The following is a 13,435-nucleotide window of genomic DNA, read 5'->3' on the forward strand; positions in this document are numbered from 1 at the left end:
TCAATAACTGTATTTATTATCTCTTTTCCCCTAATTATATGTCTGATCCAGTTTCCTTTCCTCTTGATAGTCACCACTATTGTTCTATCTTCATTTATTCTTCTTCTTAATACTTCTATGTTACTTACTCTGCCCACCCATTTTATCTTCATTCTCCTCCAAACCCACATCTCAGAAGCTTCAATCCTATCTTTTTCCTTTTTTCCCAGTGTCCATGTTTTACTACTCTACAAAAGTATACTCCAAACATCTTACCAATTTCTTCCTCAGATTCAGTTCCATGTTGCTGAGAGTAGGTTTTTCTTTCTAAAAAAGGCTTCCTTTGCCATTGCAATTCCTGTCTTAATCTTTTCTTTACTTCTCCAATATTCAGTTAGTACTGTTCCAAGATATCTGTATCTTTACATTTGTTCAATCTTTCTTTCTGCTGTTATAACATCCATATCTTCTTTCTCATTAACCTTCATAACTTTTGTTTTCCTCAAATTTATTTTCATCCCATATTCCTTCACCCTGCTACCAATGCTTTTATCATTCCTCGTAATTCTGAGTGTCTTTAGCTTCAATCAGCAGATCATTGGCAAACCTGACACAATTTATAATTCTTTCACCTATGCTTACTCCTTTCTAGCCATCCAATATTTTTTTCTACATTTCCACAACATAAGGGTTAACAGTGTTGGTGATAAACAGCAGTCTTACTTCACTCCTTTGCCTAATTCTAACCAACCTGTTAGATTCTCATTTATTTTCACAGCTGCTTTTTGCTTCATATACAGTTCTCTGGCCAGTCTCCTATCCTTTCAATCAAGTCCCTTTTCTTTCAGAATCTCAAATAACTTTCCTCACTATACTCTGTCAAATGCCTTTTCCATATTTATAAAATACAAGCTCAATCCTCTTCCTCTTTCAAAACACTTCTTTCCAATCATTCTGATCTGTCCTACAGCATTTCTTGAACCTTTTCCTTTTCTGAATCCAAACTGTTCTTCCCAATATTCTCCTCCATTTTTGTAACCAACCTTCTCTTCATAACTCTCAGCATTATTTTTGTGGCATGTAATATGAAGCTGATAGTTCTATGTTCTTCACATTTTCTGGTTCCAACCTTTTTAGATATCAGTATCATTATTGTTTTAATAAAATCTTCTGGCCTTACTCCTGTATCATAAATTGTATTGCACATTGAGAGTATTTCACCTATTCCTTCATTTTCTAAACATTTAAACAGTTCTAATACTCTTGTTCTTCATGTCTTTAATAGCTTGCACAATTTTAAATCTCAAAATTGGTGGGCCTTTCTCCTCTTCCATAACATTTTCTTCCACCTCAGCTTCCCATGTTTACCATTTTCTTCTCCCTACATGCAGATTCTCTATTTAGTCTTCTCATCATTTATTATTTCATCTTCTTTATAAACACTTTTACCATCTTTCTTCTCAGTTTCTCTCATTTTATAAGTAGGATTTCTTCTATCCCATGTGGTGTTTTTTACCTTCTTATAGATGTCATATTTCTTTTTCTTTTCTAAATCTTCAATGTCTTTACATTCTTATTTTAGCCACCTTCCCCTAGCTTTACATGTTTCTCTCTTTAATTTGTTATTCAATCTTTGATAGATTGCTCTGTTGTATTTTCCTTCTACATTATTATATTTTCTTCTTTCTTCCATTTTTCATATCATTTCTTGTGTTACCCAAGATTTCTTTGCCTAAGTGCCTTCATAGAAACCAATTTCTTTCTCTGCAGCTTTCCTCACACATGATTTTATCCCTGATTACATTTCCTCACTGATGGTAACCAGGAAAAAATCACTAGTGAACCCTAACAGATATTAATTTGATGAAGCAGGGGAAGATGTTGGTAAGTTTTCAAGGGACAATAATATTTATTGAAGAAGAATGGGGAAAGAATATGAAAAAATGGAAGGCACTGATTTGCTGACCATCCATTGAATTCTGTTTGAAGTGCTCAAAAAAGAAGGAACAAGTTGTCATAATTTAAAAAAAAATAAGGATAAGCATATACAGTATCAGTAGCAATTTAGTTTAGCAAATGAAAGAATGTACCTAACGTAGACTGAAATAAACTATCAGAAAAAATGCAGTATATAGCACAAAGCTTGTTCCTTTCTACATTACATTATAAAGAACTAATCAAACAACAATAAATACAACATTTATATTCTCAAAAAAAAAAGAAACTCAGAAAACACAATTATTCAACCTTTTTTTTTTACAAAATAGCATACTGTATTGTTGTGTGCTGATCCCAATAAAAAAATTATTTATTTATATTATCATAAATAAGCACATCATTATCAGCTGTTAGTTTTATTCCTTAAACAAAGTTGTTTGATAGATCTATCCAGTAATAAAAATCATACAAAAATCTACTCAACAGTGCCTTCCAGTAATACTGTGTGAATAATAAGAAAGAATAATAAATGTAACTAACAATATTGTGAAAATTACTTCTTTCAAAATCTTTTCTATTTATTAAAAACACATTTTTTATAATATACATGCTTGTTATTCATCAAGAACAAACATGAAAGAGATGAAGAAACCGTGTGTGTGTGTGTGTGTGTGTGTCTCTCTCTCTCTCTCTCTCTCTCTCTCTCTCTCTCTCTCTCTCTCTCTCTCTCTCTCTCTCTCTCTCTCTCTCTCTCTCTCTCTCTCTCTGTGTGTGTGTGTGTGTGTGTGTATGTGTGTGTGTGTGTGTGTGTGTGTGTGTGTGTGTGTGTGTGTGTGTGTGTGTGTGTGTGTGTGTGTGTGTGTGTGTGTGTGTGTGTGTGTGTGTGAAACTTACACATTTTTTTCTTTTTAATTATTATGTTTTTGTACTGTTAACATAGTGAATTATTTTACATAAAAGAATGCTTAAATATGTATCTAATGTCCAAATAGCTCTTATAATACAGCACTAAAGTTGGATAAGTATTATAATGTAATAATTAAAAAACCTGGAAAATTATCTCCCTAATTACTTCTCTCAGTGACTAATGCTTACAAAAAAAGCATTGAAATTTTCATTATAAATTATAAGGTAAAAAATGGAAAAAATAATTAATTATAGTGAATAACTTTTAATTTAAACAATTATTATTATTTTTTTTAAATATGTGTTTTTAATACTCTTAAATAGGACCTGATACACCTTTATGTATGAGATTCTGGACACACATGTATGGTAATGGAATTGGAACGCTTAGTGTTGTTATAAGTGACACTAGAGAAAGGACTGAAAGAGAAATTTGGTCTTTGTCAGGAGAAGCAGGGAATGCTTGGTATCAAGCTGAAGTTCCTGTTTCATCTTCTAATTCATTTAGGGTAAGTTGTCAGTTTCCTGAATAAAAGTTAAAAAATATATATTAGTATAATACAGAAATTTGTACTAACTTGCTTAATTTCATTAAGATATAATACGTTAAGGTAACATACTGTAACAAGGTGTCTAATGTAAGAGAATAATTGCTAAAAAGTACAAGAATGAATTATGTTTTTTAAACAAATTTTAAAGGTTTGAACACATCATGCTGATAATTTTTTTATTTATTTATGTATATTTTTTGACCTAGATCAAAAACCTTCCTTTCTTTGACCTCAATAAACTTCCAAAATCTTGACGGTGACAATGAACAATCAAAATGGAAGTAGTCTACAAGAATAAAACAAAACATTAGAAATGGAAAAAGCATTTAGGGTGTGAAATATCCAAGAATAGAAGATCAATCAGAAAATGAATAATTTGAAGAGTTTATCAAGGCATAATAAGATTAATATGGGATAAAGAAGTACCGATGAAAGAGAAAAACTTTCATGAATTACTACGTCCCAATTGTAATCTTCAATCCAGAGTCTTGGGTGACTACAAGAGAGAAAACGTATAGCATGGGTGACCAAGATGAAGTTTTTAAGAAGCAGAGATCAAGTAAGAAATTCTGCAATTAAAGAAGGATGTCACATTAACAGGATGAAAAGTACTAACAGAGAAAACCGAACAGGGCAGACTGATGGTTTGGGCACTTATAGAGAATGTTATGTGGAAGAGTTGTTAAAGAAAAATTTAATCTTAATATAATCAGAAGAAGACCTACAGGAAGAACAAAAAACAAATGGAATAAAAGTTGTTTATCAGACATTATGATTTGTTTAATATTTTACCAGAAAATCATTTTTAGCAAACTAATAATAATTAGATAATTCTTAGGAAAAATAATTATAGAATAATTTTCTAAAAATGTAAGTAATTCAAGTGTCTTTTAGTTACAGACTCAGACAAAGAGTCTTTTGAAATGGATCTTAGCAGCTGAATTTAGTTTATGCTAAATTATGAACATTTAAACTGATAAGTTTGTTATAATTATTTTTCATACTAGTATTCCAAAAATGGAAGGTACTGATTCTAAGAAAAATTCTGTTTTATTCTTTAAATAGTTTTAAAATGATGGACTTTCTAGCAATATTTTTTAATAAAGGTCTGGATTAATGGTAAAATGATTTAAATGTAAACTATTTTAAAATAAAATAATGAAGTATTCATACATAATGATAGTGCCATTAATTAAGCCTTAATGACTAAAGAATATCGGTATCTTGGACTTTCAAATAGAAGTAAAATTATGTGTACCTAAATTTACAACCGGTAACACCACAAATAAAAAAAAAAAAACAGCTCAGTTATGATGTTATTCACAGTTGACCTGAGAGATATTTAAATAAAGTCATTATTTATACAAGAAAGTATGGAACCAGAATTTAGCACAGCACAGAGGACAGGCTACGTTATCAAAATACTTACATAGTTATTTGTAGCTTTGAACCCAGAATATCAAGTAACACTAGGTTTACATTCATCTATACAAACTGCATACTATAGTGTACATCAAGTGGTAAAACATGATTTATTAACTTATGAAGCATTATATGGTGGCTGTGCCAAAATTCTAATTAACATATTAACACAATAAATGATTAATTACAGACAAAAATTTTAATTTCCATACTAGACTTTAATAAATCACTTTATACAAACAGGACATATGACGACAATACTAATTTACTTATATTTTATAAGTCTGCTGATATGCATATGTCAACACAATACTAACCACAACATGCAAATTTCACACATAATTCATAAAAACAGCAATGTGCTGTATTATATGTTTTTAGACATAATATTCAGCGTTTCCTAACCATTAAAAAAAAGGTAAAATCAATAACAGTGCACCTTTATCACCAATAAATATGCAAAATAGTTCTGAGAACATCTTATTAAAATGGTATTCATAAAGTGCGTTGTTTTTTCTTACTTTTTTTTAAATTATGATAATTAGCTTACTTTTAGTATGAGAAGTGCTGCATGCAGCATGTACCAGTCGTAGTGTCAAAAAGTACAGAAAGTTCATAATTTTCAAAAGAAATAAGTACATTTTCTTAAAAGAAGACTGTTTATAATTTTATTTTTACCTGTTCGTAAGCAGCTTATTTAGCATAATAATGAATATAATTATCTGTTACATTTTAAAATACTTTCACTTTTCAGTTATTAAAAACATAAAATATTCAAGACAGCCTTTTCCTTAGTAATTTGTTTATAACAGAATAATTCTTGAGATTGTGAAACAGGAGATAATTTTTGATGAGGGGGTTCAGTCCAGTTAATCACCACCTAATGTATTCACAAAAGTAATCAACAAGTTTCAATAAAATTTCAACATTAATCTCACTCACAATACTCTTTAAATACACACACATACATTTTATCTATACATAAAACCATTTGATATATTTCTGTTACTGTTTTTAATTTTAAATGTAGGTTTTGAAAATCTTCAGTCTATTTTCAGTCTTATTTCTAACCCTATCTTAAAATAGTCTAGCAAAAGCTAAAGCTTTAGAAAAAAAAAAGAAGAGTTTTAGGTAATGTTTTAAGTGTTTTAACATCTTTTACCAGATCGTTCTTGTGGGAAGAGTTGGGAGAAACAATCTGGGTGATATTGCAGTCGATGATGTTTCATTAACACCTGGAAGTTGTCCAAGTAAGTTAAACTGACAGCATGTCATAGATCAGAATTTATTTACTTTGTAGCATTATTGTAAAACAATGAGATATCAAATGTAACAATTATAAAATACCATGTTTAAAAAATACAAGGGTTCTAATTATCATAAAGATAAAATGCTGAATTTCTGAACTAAAAGTCAAATCTACTGCAGGATAGTAAAAATTTTGCAATTGCTAAAAAAAATCACCTATACTAATTTCTGGTGAAGTTAAAAATGACATCTGTACAATTGAGTATTCCTTTTTATCTCTTACCCTGAATGAGGTAAAGCCTTAATTCACGGATAATTTAACATTTTTAAATAAATAAAAAATGTATTTATTATTTTATTACATTCTGCATTTATAACATATTTGAAACTGATCAGACTTACACACAGAGTTTACAAAAAGATCATACCAAACGTTTTGGAATGAATCTATACATTAAGCCAAAGAAAAATGTCCAGTGAACACATGTCTAAAAATTCTTTGTTTTCCATTTATCTGTATGTATGTTTTTTTCTAAAAAAAAGACTATTCTAAAAAAACCTTTTATCTATATAAGACATCAAATCCAAATGTTATACGCGGTGTAAAAACAGAACACAAAAAAATGTTCAAATTTTTTAAATGGCAAAATCTTTAATGCCAAACTTCCTAAAAACTAGTTATTTGAAGAAAAAAGTTAAAGAATGAAAAAAATTGAATTTTTATTGCTTGAGAAAGACACATATTTATTACAATAGGCCAGATAATAATTAAAATATTACATTTTTACGAAATAAATGCATGTTGTCTTCTTATCACAAATTAAAATGAATGAAACAATGAAGACTATTTATTTGGTAAAAAATATCTAGGTTTTTAAGATAATTTGCATTAAACATTTTTGAAAGCTGCTATTTTGAAAATTGAGTTTTTTTTTTAGTATACCGTTTAAAAACCATGAACAAAACTTGTATACTGGATTTGGACTGCATATCTTATACAGATAAGAGATTAATATTTATTTTTAGAAAAATATACAGATTAACTGATAAGAAGAGAGTATTTTTAGACCTATGTCCACTGAATGTTTTTTCTTCATTTTGATGCAAGAACCACTTCCCAAAGTCTGGTGTGACCTTTGGGAAGAGTACTAATGAGAGTACTCAGGAGAAAAATACATTTTATTATATTTTTACACCAAGACAAAAATTACCATTTTAATTAATGTATATGTGTTATATGAACACTAGGTTCTTATAACACATAACAGTTGATGTTAATGTAATCAACAAAATGACATATTTTATGAGATGGTTCTTCTGACATTTTATTTTTCTGTCCTGTGGATTCCAGATGTGAAACTACCAGGATATAAGCTGTGAGAGTATTTAAGAATAATAAATAACTAACAGAATTTTGATCTACACAAATTATGCATGTACTAAGTGTTATGTATGTTATGTTAATGCATATTTTATTATGTCTTTGTCACAAAGAATATGATCATTCTAGTTTCTATGAACTGAGCAAACCAGTTTTTAATGACACATGAACTTTGAAAAGCATCTTGCATTGTTCTAAATATCAATTTCACCTGGAACACACAATATAAATTACTAACTGAATAAGCTAATGCTTTCTTTATTTTTTTTGAATAGCTGCTCCCCAGATTGCAGCACCTGGTTCTGGTGACTGCACATTTGAAGTAGATGAATGTGGCTGGAGTAATGTAATGTCAAGAGAAAGGTTAGACGACATCGACTGGGAACGTACTTCAGGGCAATCGCTACGTACTACTACACATGATCATACACTCGGTTCTGAAAAAGGTAAAGTTTAGCTTCTATTAAACAGTAATCTGCTGGTTAATTTTTTAAATATTCTGAGTGATTCATAATCAACACCTAACAAAAACTACTGAAAATACAGAGTGTACATAAAGTCTTTCCATGATTACAAAGATTTATTACAAAAAAATTATTACAGTTACAGCTGTGGGGTTTGTGCCAAAAGAAAAAAATTATCAAGTTTTTTTTACCATGTCAATAAACTTCAACATGTGCACCTTTTGTCACTCATAGAATGTCCAACTGATAATCAATTTCACACCATGTGTTGGTCACCATTTCTTTGGTAACACTAGCAACAGCTTCAGTTATTCTCCATCTCAATGTGTCCAGATCAGGTACAGCTGCTGCATAGACTCTGTCCTTAACATAACCCCAGAGGAAAAAGTCTAAGGGAGTTATGTCTGGTGATTGTGGTGGCCAAGGAGTGGGACCGTCATGTTCATTCCAACTGCTATGAAATGATTCATTCAGAAAATCTTGAACTAGTTATCCTCAATATGGTGGTGTGCTATCCTGCTGGAAAACCACCCAAGGTTATAAGTCAATCAGTTAAGGCTAAGCTAAGTGTTGCTGCATATCCAGGTAAATGTTAGCTGTTATTGATTGCTCAATGAAAAAGAAGGGACCAATAATTCTGTTGTGCATCAAACCACACCACACATTCACTTATGGGGAACCTCTAATCTTTTTCCTTGGTAAAGTACGGATTTTCTGAGCTCCATAATTTCAGATTATGCCTGTTTACTTTCCCTGAGGTGTGGAAAATATCCTTGTCTAAAAAACACACATACTGCAGGTTCTCATTGCTGTTATCAATCCGTTACAAAATCTCGATCGGAAAGACAGCACGACGAGGGCTGTCATCTGGCTGTAGATGTTGCAATATCTGAACTTTATACGCATGCAACCTTATTTTCATGTAAAATTTTGTGCACTGTTGACCAGGGAATTCCTAGTTCACGAGATGCATGACGAGTCGATTTGGAAGGGCTATGTAGAAATGCTTGCTGCACAACCTCAACCTTCTCTTCACTAACAGATGGCCGCCCTATTTGTAGAAGGTCGACTACACTTCCACTTTCCTTAAACTTTGCATATCACATAGCGATACTCTTGCTATCGTTGATCAGGTGCTGGCTGTCTGTATTCCCTTTTAAAATTTTTCTGTACAGTAATCAGTGATTTCAACTCGTGATACCACAACACACATTGCACTTTCTCCTGAACTGACGCCATTTTATAAAAAGTTGATCACAGTGCCCTCTAGATGCAACAAATCTATATTAAAAAATTTGATAATTTTTCCTTTCTTTTGCTACAAACCGCACAGCTGTAACTGTAATAGTTTTGTTGTATTAAATTTTTGTAATCATGGAAAGACTTTATGGACACCCTAATTGATGAAAACTGTATTCATGTTCTTCTTACAGTGTAAGCACACACTAAGAAAGGATTTTTTTTAATTCCATGTTTAAAGGGTTAAAATGGATTTTTGATTTTTTTTTTTGAAACCTGGATATTTTTTTAATCTCTCGGTAACAAATAAAGATATCAACTTGATTTTTGATGTGTGTAATCTTCTTCATGTGAATATCAAAAAACCAATTTCTAGATTTTTGAAATTTGACTTGAAAGTGGTGAAGAATGATAAAAAATGTTTAGCAATGATTGTAAAGTTTCCCCATTTCCGATTATACTAAACGAGATATTCACTCGACTTGGGCTTTCAAATACTCTTGCAGACAAAAAAAATCTAAAAACCGTTTTCGGGTTTTTTGAATTTTTATAATTTAAGGAGTAAAAAAAATTTGTTTTTTAGTTTTTCCATTTTATTCCATCGCTAATGAATCAATATGTGATTTGGTAATACTGTGATGGTAATTTATGTTTTTAACTCTGATTATGATTCGCGAGCGAAGCCGTGACGGGAAATGTAAAAAACAATTAGTCATAAAAGCCAATCTAAAATCCAATTGGGTCTTGAACTGACCAAACTTTTTTAAACAGAACAATTTTCATCTGAAGAAAATACGACCGACTGAGAGTTTTTATAAATTGAACAAGCTTTAATTTTTATGTATCATTATTATTCTCACAAGCATGAGTTAAATGAATACAGAGAGGTCCAGGGGGCAGATCCTTTGGCCAGACGGGAAGACGTGCGAAGCGAGCCCTGACCGGCTAAGAATCCCTTGGCCACGACAAGAAACGCAAGTTAACATAGAGCGCGGGCGAATCCGTGACGGGATGCTAGAATATGTAATATATATGCAGAGTAATTATAAATTGCACGGCAATCTCTAGGGAGATGATTCTACAGACAAAAATAAGAAAAAAGGTTCATATAAACATAGGTCAGAAAACGGTTCGTTAGCTAATTTCAGCTCGCGAAACTTATTCAGTCTCTTAAATCAAAAAACCATAAGGATGCACTAAATTTACCGCTCGATTTGTACCCTAAGAATTTTTAGGATTTAATATCACAGGGGGAGCAGAAAGCAGGGCTAAATGTTTTGCAAGCTGAAACTCTCTAACGAACCGTTTTCTGACCTATGTTTATATAAATCTTTTTATTAATTTTGGCTGTAGAATCATCTCCCAAAAGATTTCCTTGTAATTTATAATCTCTCTGTATATATATATATATTATTATTATTATTATTATTATTATTATTATTATTTATTTATTTATTTTTATTTATTTTTTTTTGAGGTTTTTAGGGGCATCGACTACTTTGGTCATTAGCCCCACCCCACTTCAAAAAAAAAAATAAATAAAGGTTCGATGATTCACATTTTTATGAATCAAAAATGTTCAAAAATTTACGTTCTTCTATAACTTCGAATCCAGAATATTACTTTCTAGGCTTTCCTTTCGGCCATCCTTTCTTGCACCGTTTCTCCATTCTTCTGACGGCCTCAACCTCTGATGGCCTCAGACATGGCATCGTCTTCCTCTCTTTCCGATGCCAGTGACGTTCTGCGGCTGACGTCAGGAGACAAAAACATCGTTGGTGCAGTTAGCATCGTTGCTATTGAATCTAAACTAGCAAGCGATGCACTTTCCGCGGCTGATGAACTGGATTCTACCTCTACTGCAGTGCTGGGTCCAGCTGAAATAGATGCTCTTGCTGAAGCTGTTCTTTGAGCTTTTGGAGGCTCCATTGTTGTAGTTTTAATATCATCTTTATGTGGTGCTTTTTCAGTAATAACTTGCACCTCCATTTGGGTAGACTAGCATTTCCTTGTCACAATTTCTTTAGGTTTGTGACTACACGACGGAATGATCTGTTTCTCTTTGTCAGATAAGTCAAGATTTTTAATTTTTACGTTAGTTGGTGGCTTTACAATCGCAGATTTAGCTGGTTTTTTAAACGGCGCTGGTGCGTCTCTCATGTCAACGGCGTCAGTCCGGGGATGAGCCGTCTCATCTTTACTTTGTTTTCTCTGATGAGTCGACTCAATCTTTGAATCAATGATTCTTTTCAATCATTGTTGCAAGATTTGGTGCCATCGTGTTAAGCAACTGCTCCACATTAATTTTAGATGTGGAAGGGGCAGCCGCTGCTTCTGCATAAGAAGTCGATGGTCGTGGTGTACGCTGATTAACAATCTTCTTCGCTTCAGGATAACTGACCTTCTGAAGCGTTTTTACTTCCTGAATGGCTGTTTCTAATTTATATGTAGGGCAGTTTCTTGAACGACAGTTGTGATGCCCTTTACAGTTAACGCAGATTGGAGGGTCTTTACATGGGTCACCCTCATGCGTTTTCTCTCCACATATACATATTTCCTGCGCTTCACATCTAGCTGCTGTGTGTCCGAATCGTTGACACTTAAAACATCTCATCGGCTGCGGAATAAATGCTCGTACATCAAGCCGATGGATGCCAGCTCGTACCTTTTCAGGAAGGTTCGGCCTATTAAATGTTAAAACATGCGAGGCCGAAGGAACAACTTCACCATTTCTTCGCATAGTTAGTCTGCGACACTGAGTCACTCCCTGACTCGACATTTCTTGTACAATTTCTTCTTCTGTACAATTAAGAAGATCGCGACAAACAACAACTCCTCTGGATGAGTTAAGTGTACTATGCGGTTGAACAGAAACCGCAAATTCACCGATCTTCTTAAACGACTGAACTTTCTCGCTTTGCATGTCGTTGATGGTTTCGACATGCAATCCATTAAAAGTTTTACGAATTTCCTTGACAGGACCACCAGCACAATTTGTTATTTCTCTTGCGATTAAAAATGGACTAACTTTTTGAAAGTTTCCATTCTCCTTTGTAATAATTAAAAATCTCGGTTTGGGAGGAATGTTTCCAAACAAAGACTTTATCAATTCCTTACTGATTTTGTCAGCATCTCTCTTAATTTTATCTGACTCCTTGCTCTTTTTCCTCTTCGCTTGTGGCGAATCGGAGGATTCTAAACGAGGGTGTTTACGTGCACCCTCTGCCACGTTTGATTGTTCAATATTCATGAACGGTGGATCCCTTCTGTAGCAAGGCTAGCCGCCGGGGTACACCCCCACTCTAGGGCTACTAACCTTGGAGGTCCGATCCGGTGGAACCGGCATATGTCCTGGCAGAGAGCGGATGCGCAGTCTCTGCACTGACTCCAGGCTCCTACTCACCGAAGCTTTCAGAGCTCCCATGCACCGACATACATGGGCACCATTGCTACATGCTTGCCATCGCAGGGGGCATGTGGACAACGGAAGGGTCTCCGTTACACCTGCAATAACATTGACCCTGGCCGCCACATCGCCAGCTCTAAGAGTGGTATGAGTCCATTTCCAAAATCGTTTATTATTCCATTTCCTGCAGGTAGCCGAAAAATCCAGTCCGTTTAGTGACCTGAAGTCGGAAACAGGTCAAACGTAAAAAAGCATAACCGAGGAATTTACTCGGAACCCCGTTAGCCAGCTATATGTTATGTACGTAAGTACAGCTGTTGCCGCCCTGGACGTGGAACATAGATGTTGTGTTCCGGACGTGGGGATTATCTACCTCAGGGCATTATTATTATTATTATTAATTAATTAATTATGTTAATATGTATAATATCAATAAATAATATTGAGTGCATGAAAGTAACTTTTAAAAAATTAAAAATTAAGCTGGTAATTAGGAAAGAAAATAAAGAATTTATCAAAAGTATAAAATTTTAACTAGTTCAAAAATGAAAAATCATTAATCCAAATTTGAATACTTTTTAAAATATCTAATTTTGATCTAAAAAATCATTTAAGATTAATAAAAATTAACAAATAATTATAAAAATCTATACAATGATACTTCGTTTATTTACTACTTTATGTTGCCTGATTTTAGACTGTTTTCCTTATAAAATCAAAAGCTTATTGTGTGGAAGTTGGTATGTATATAAGATGATAGCCAAGCAACAAATAATTTTAAGCTTGAAACCAGCAACCAATAATTTTTTTAATAACAGAGGACACACTGATACTTAAGTTTGTCTCCTAGTGATTGCAGAAAATTACTAAGAAATTATATGTAATAATTGTAATATAAGAT

General features: G+C 32.7%; 1 protein-coding gene across 3 annotated transcripts in view; it reads left to right on the plus strand.

The window, feature by feature from the left end:
* LOC142323411 (MAM and LDL-receptor class A domain-containing protein 1-like) overlaps positions 1-13,435 on the plus strand; it is an 89,341-nt gene that overhangs the window by 55,572 nt on the left and 20,334 nt on the right. For all 3 annotated transcript variants that reach the window (XM_075362992.1, XM_075362994.1, XM_075362993.1), the window contains 3 exons: positions 3,148-3,332; positions 5,962-6,046; positions 7,701-7,871. In XM_075362992.1, coding sequence (XP_075219107.1) covers positions 3,148-3,332; positions 5,962-6,046; positions 7,701-7,871 — 441 coding nt within the window. The remainder of the gene's footprint in view (positions 1-3,147; positions 3,333-5,961; positions 6,047-7,700; positions 7,872-13,435) is intronic.

This window comes from Lycorma delicatula, chromosome 4, assembly GCF_047948215.1.
Source record: "Lycorma delicatula isolate Av1 chromosome 4, ASM4794821v1, whole genome shotgun sequence".
In the NCBI taxonomy this organism is placed as follows: Eukaryota; Metazoa; Arthropoda; class Insecta; order Hemiptera; family Fulgoridae; genus Lycorma; species Lycorma delicatula.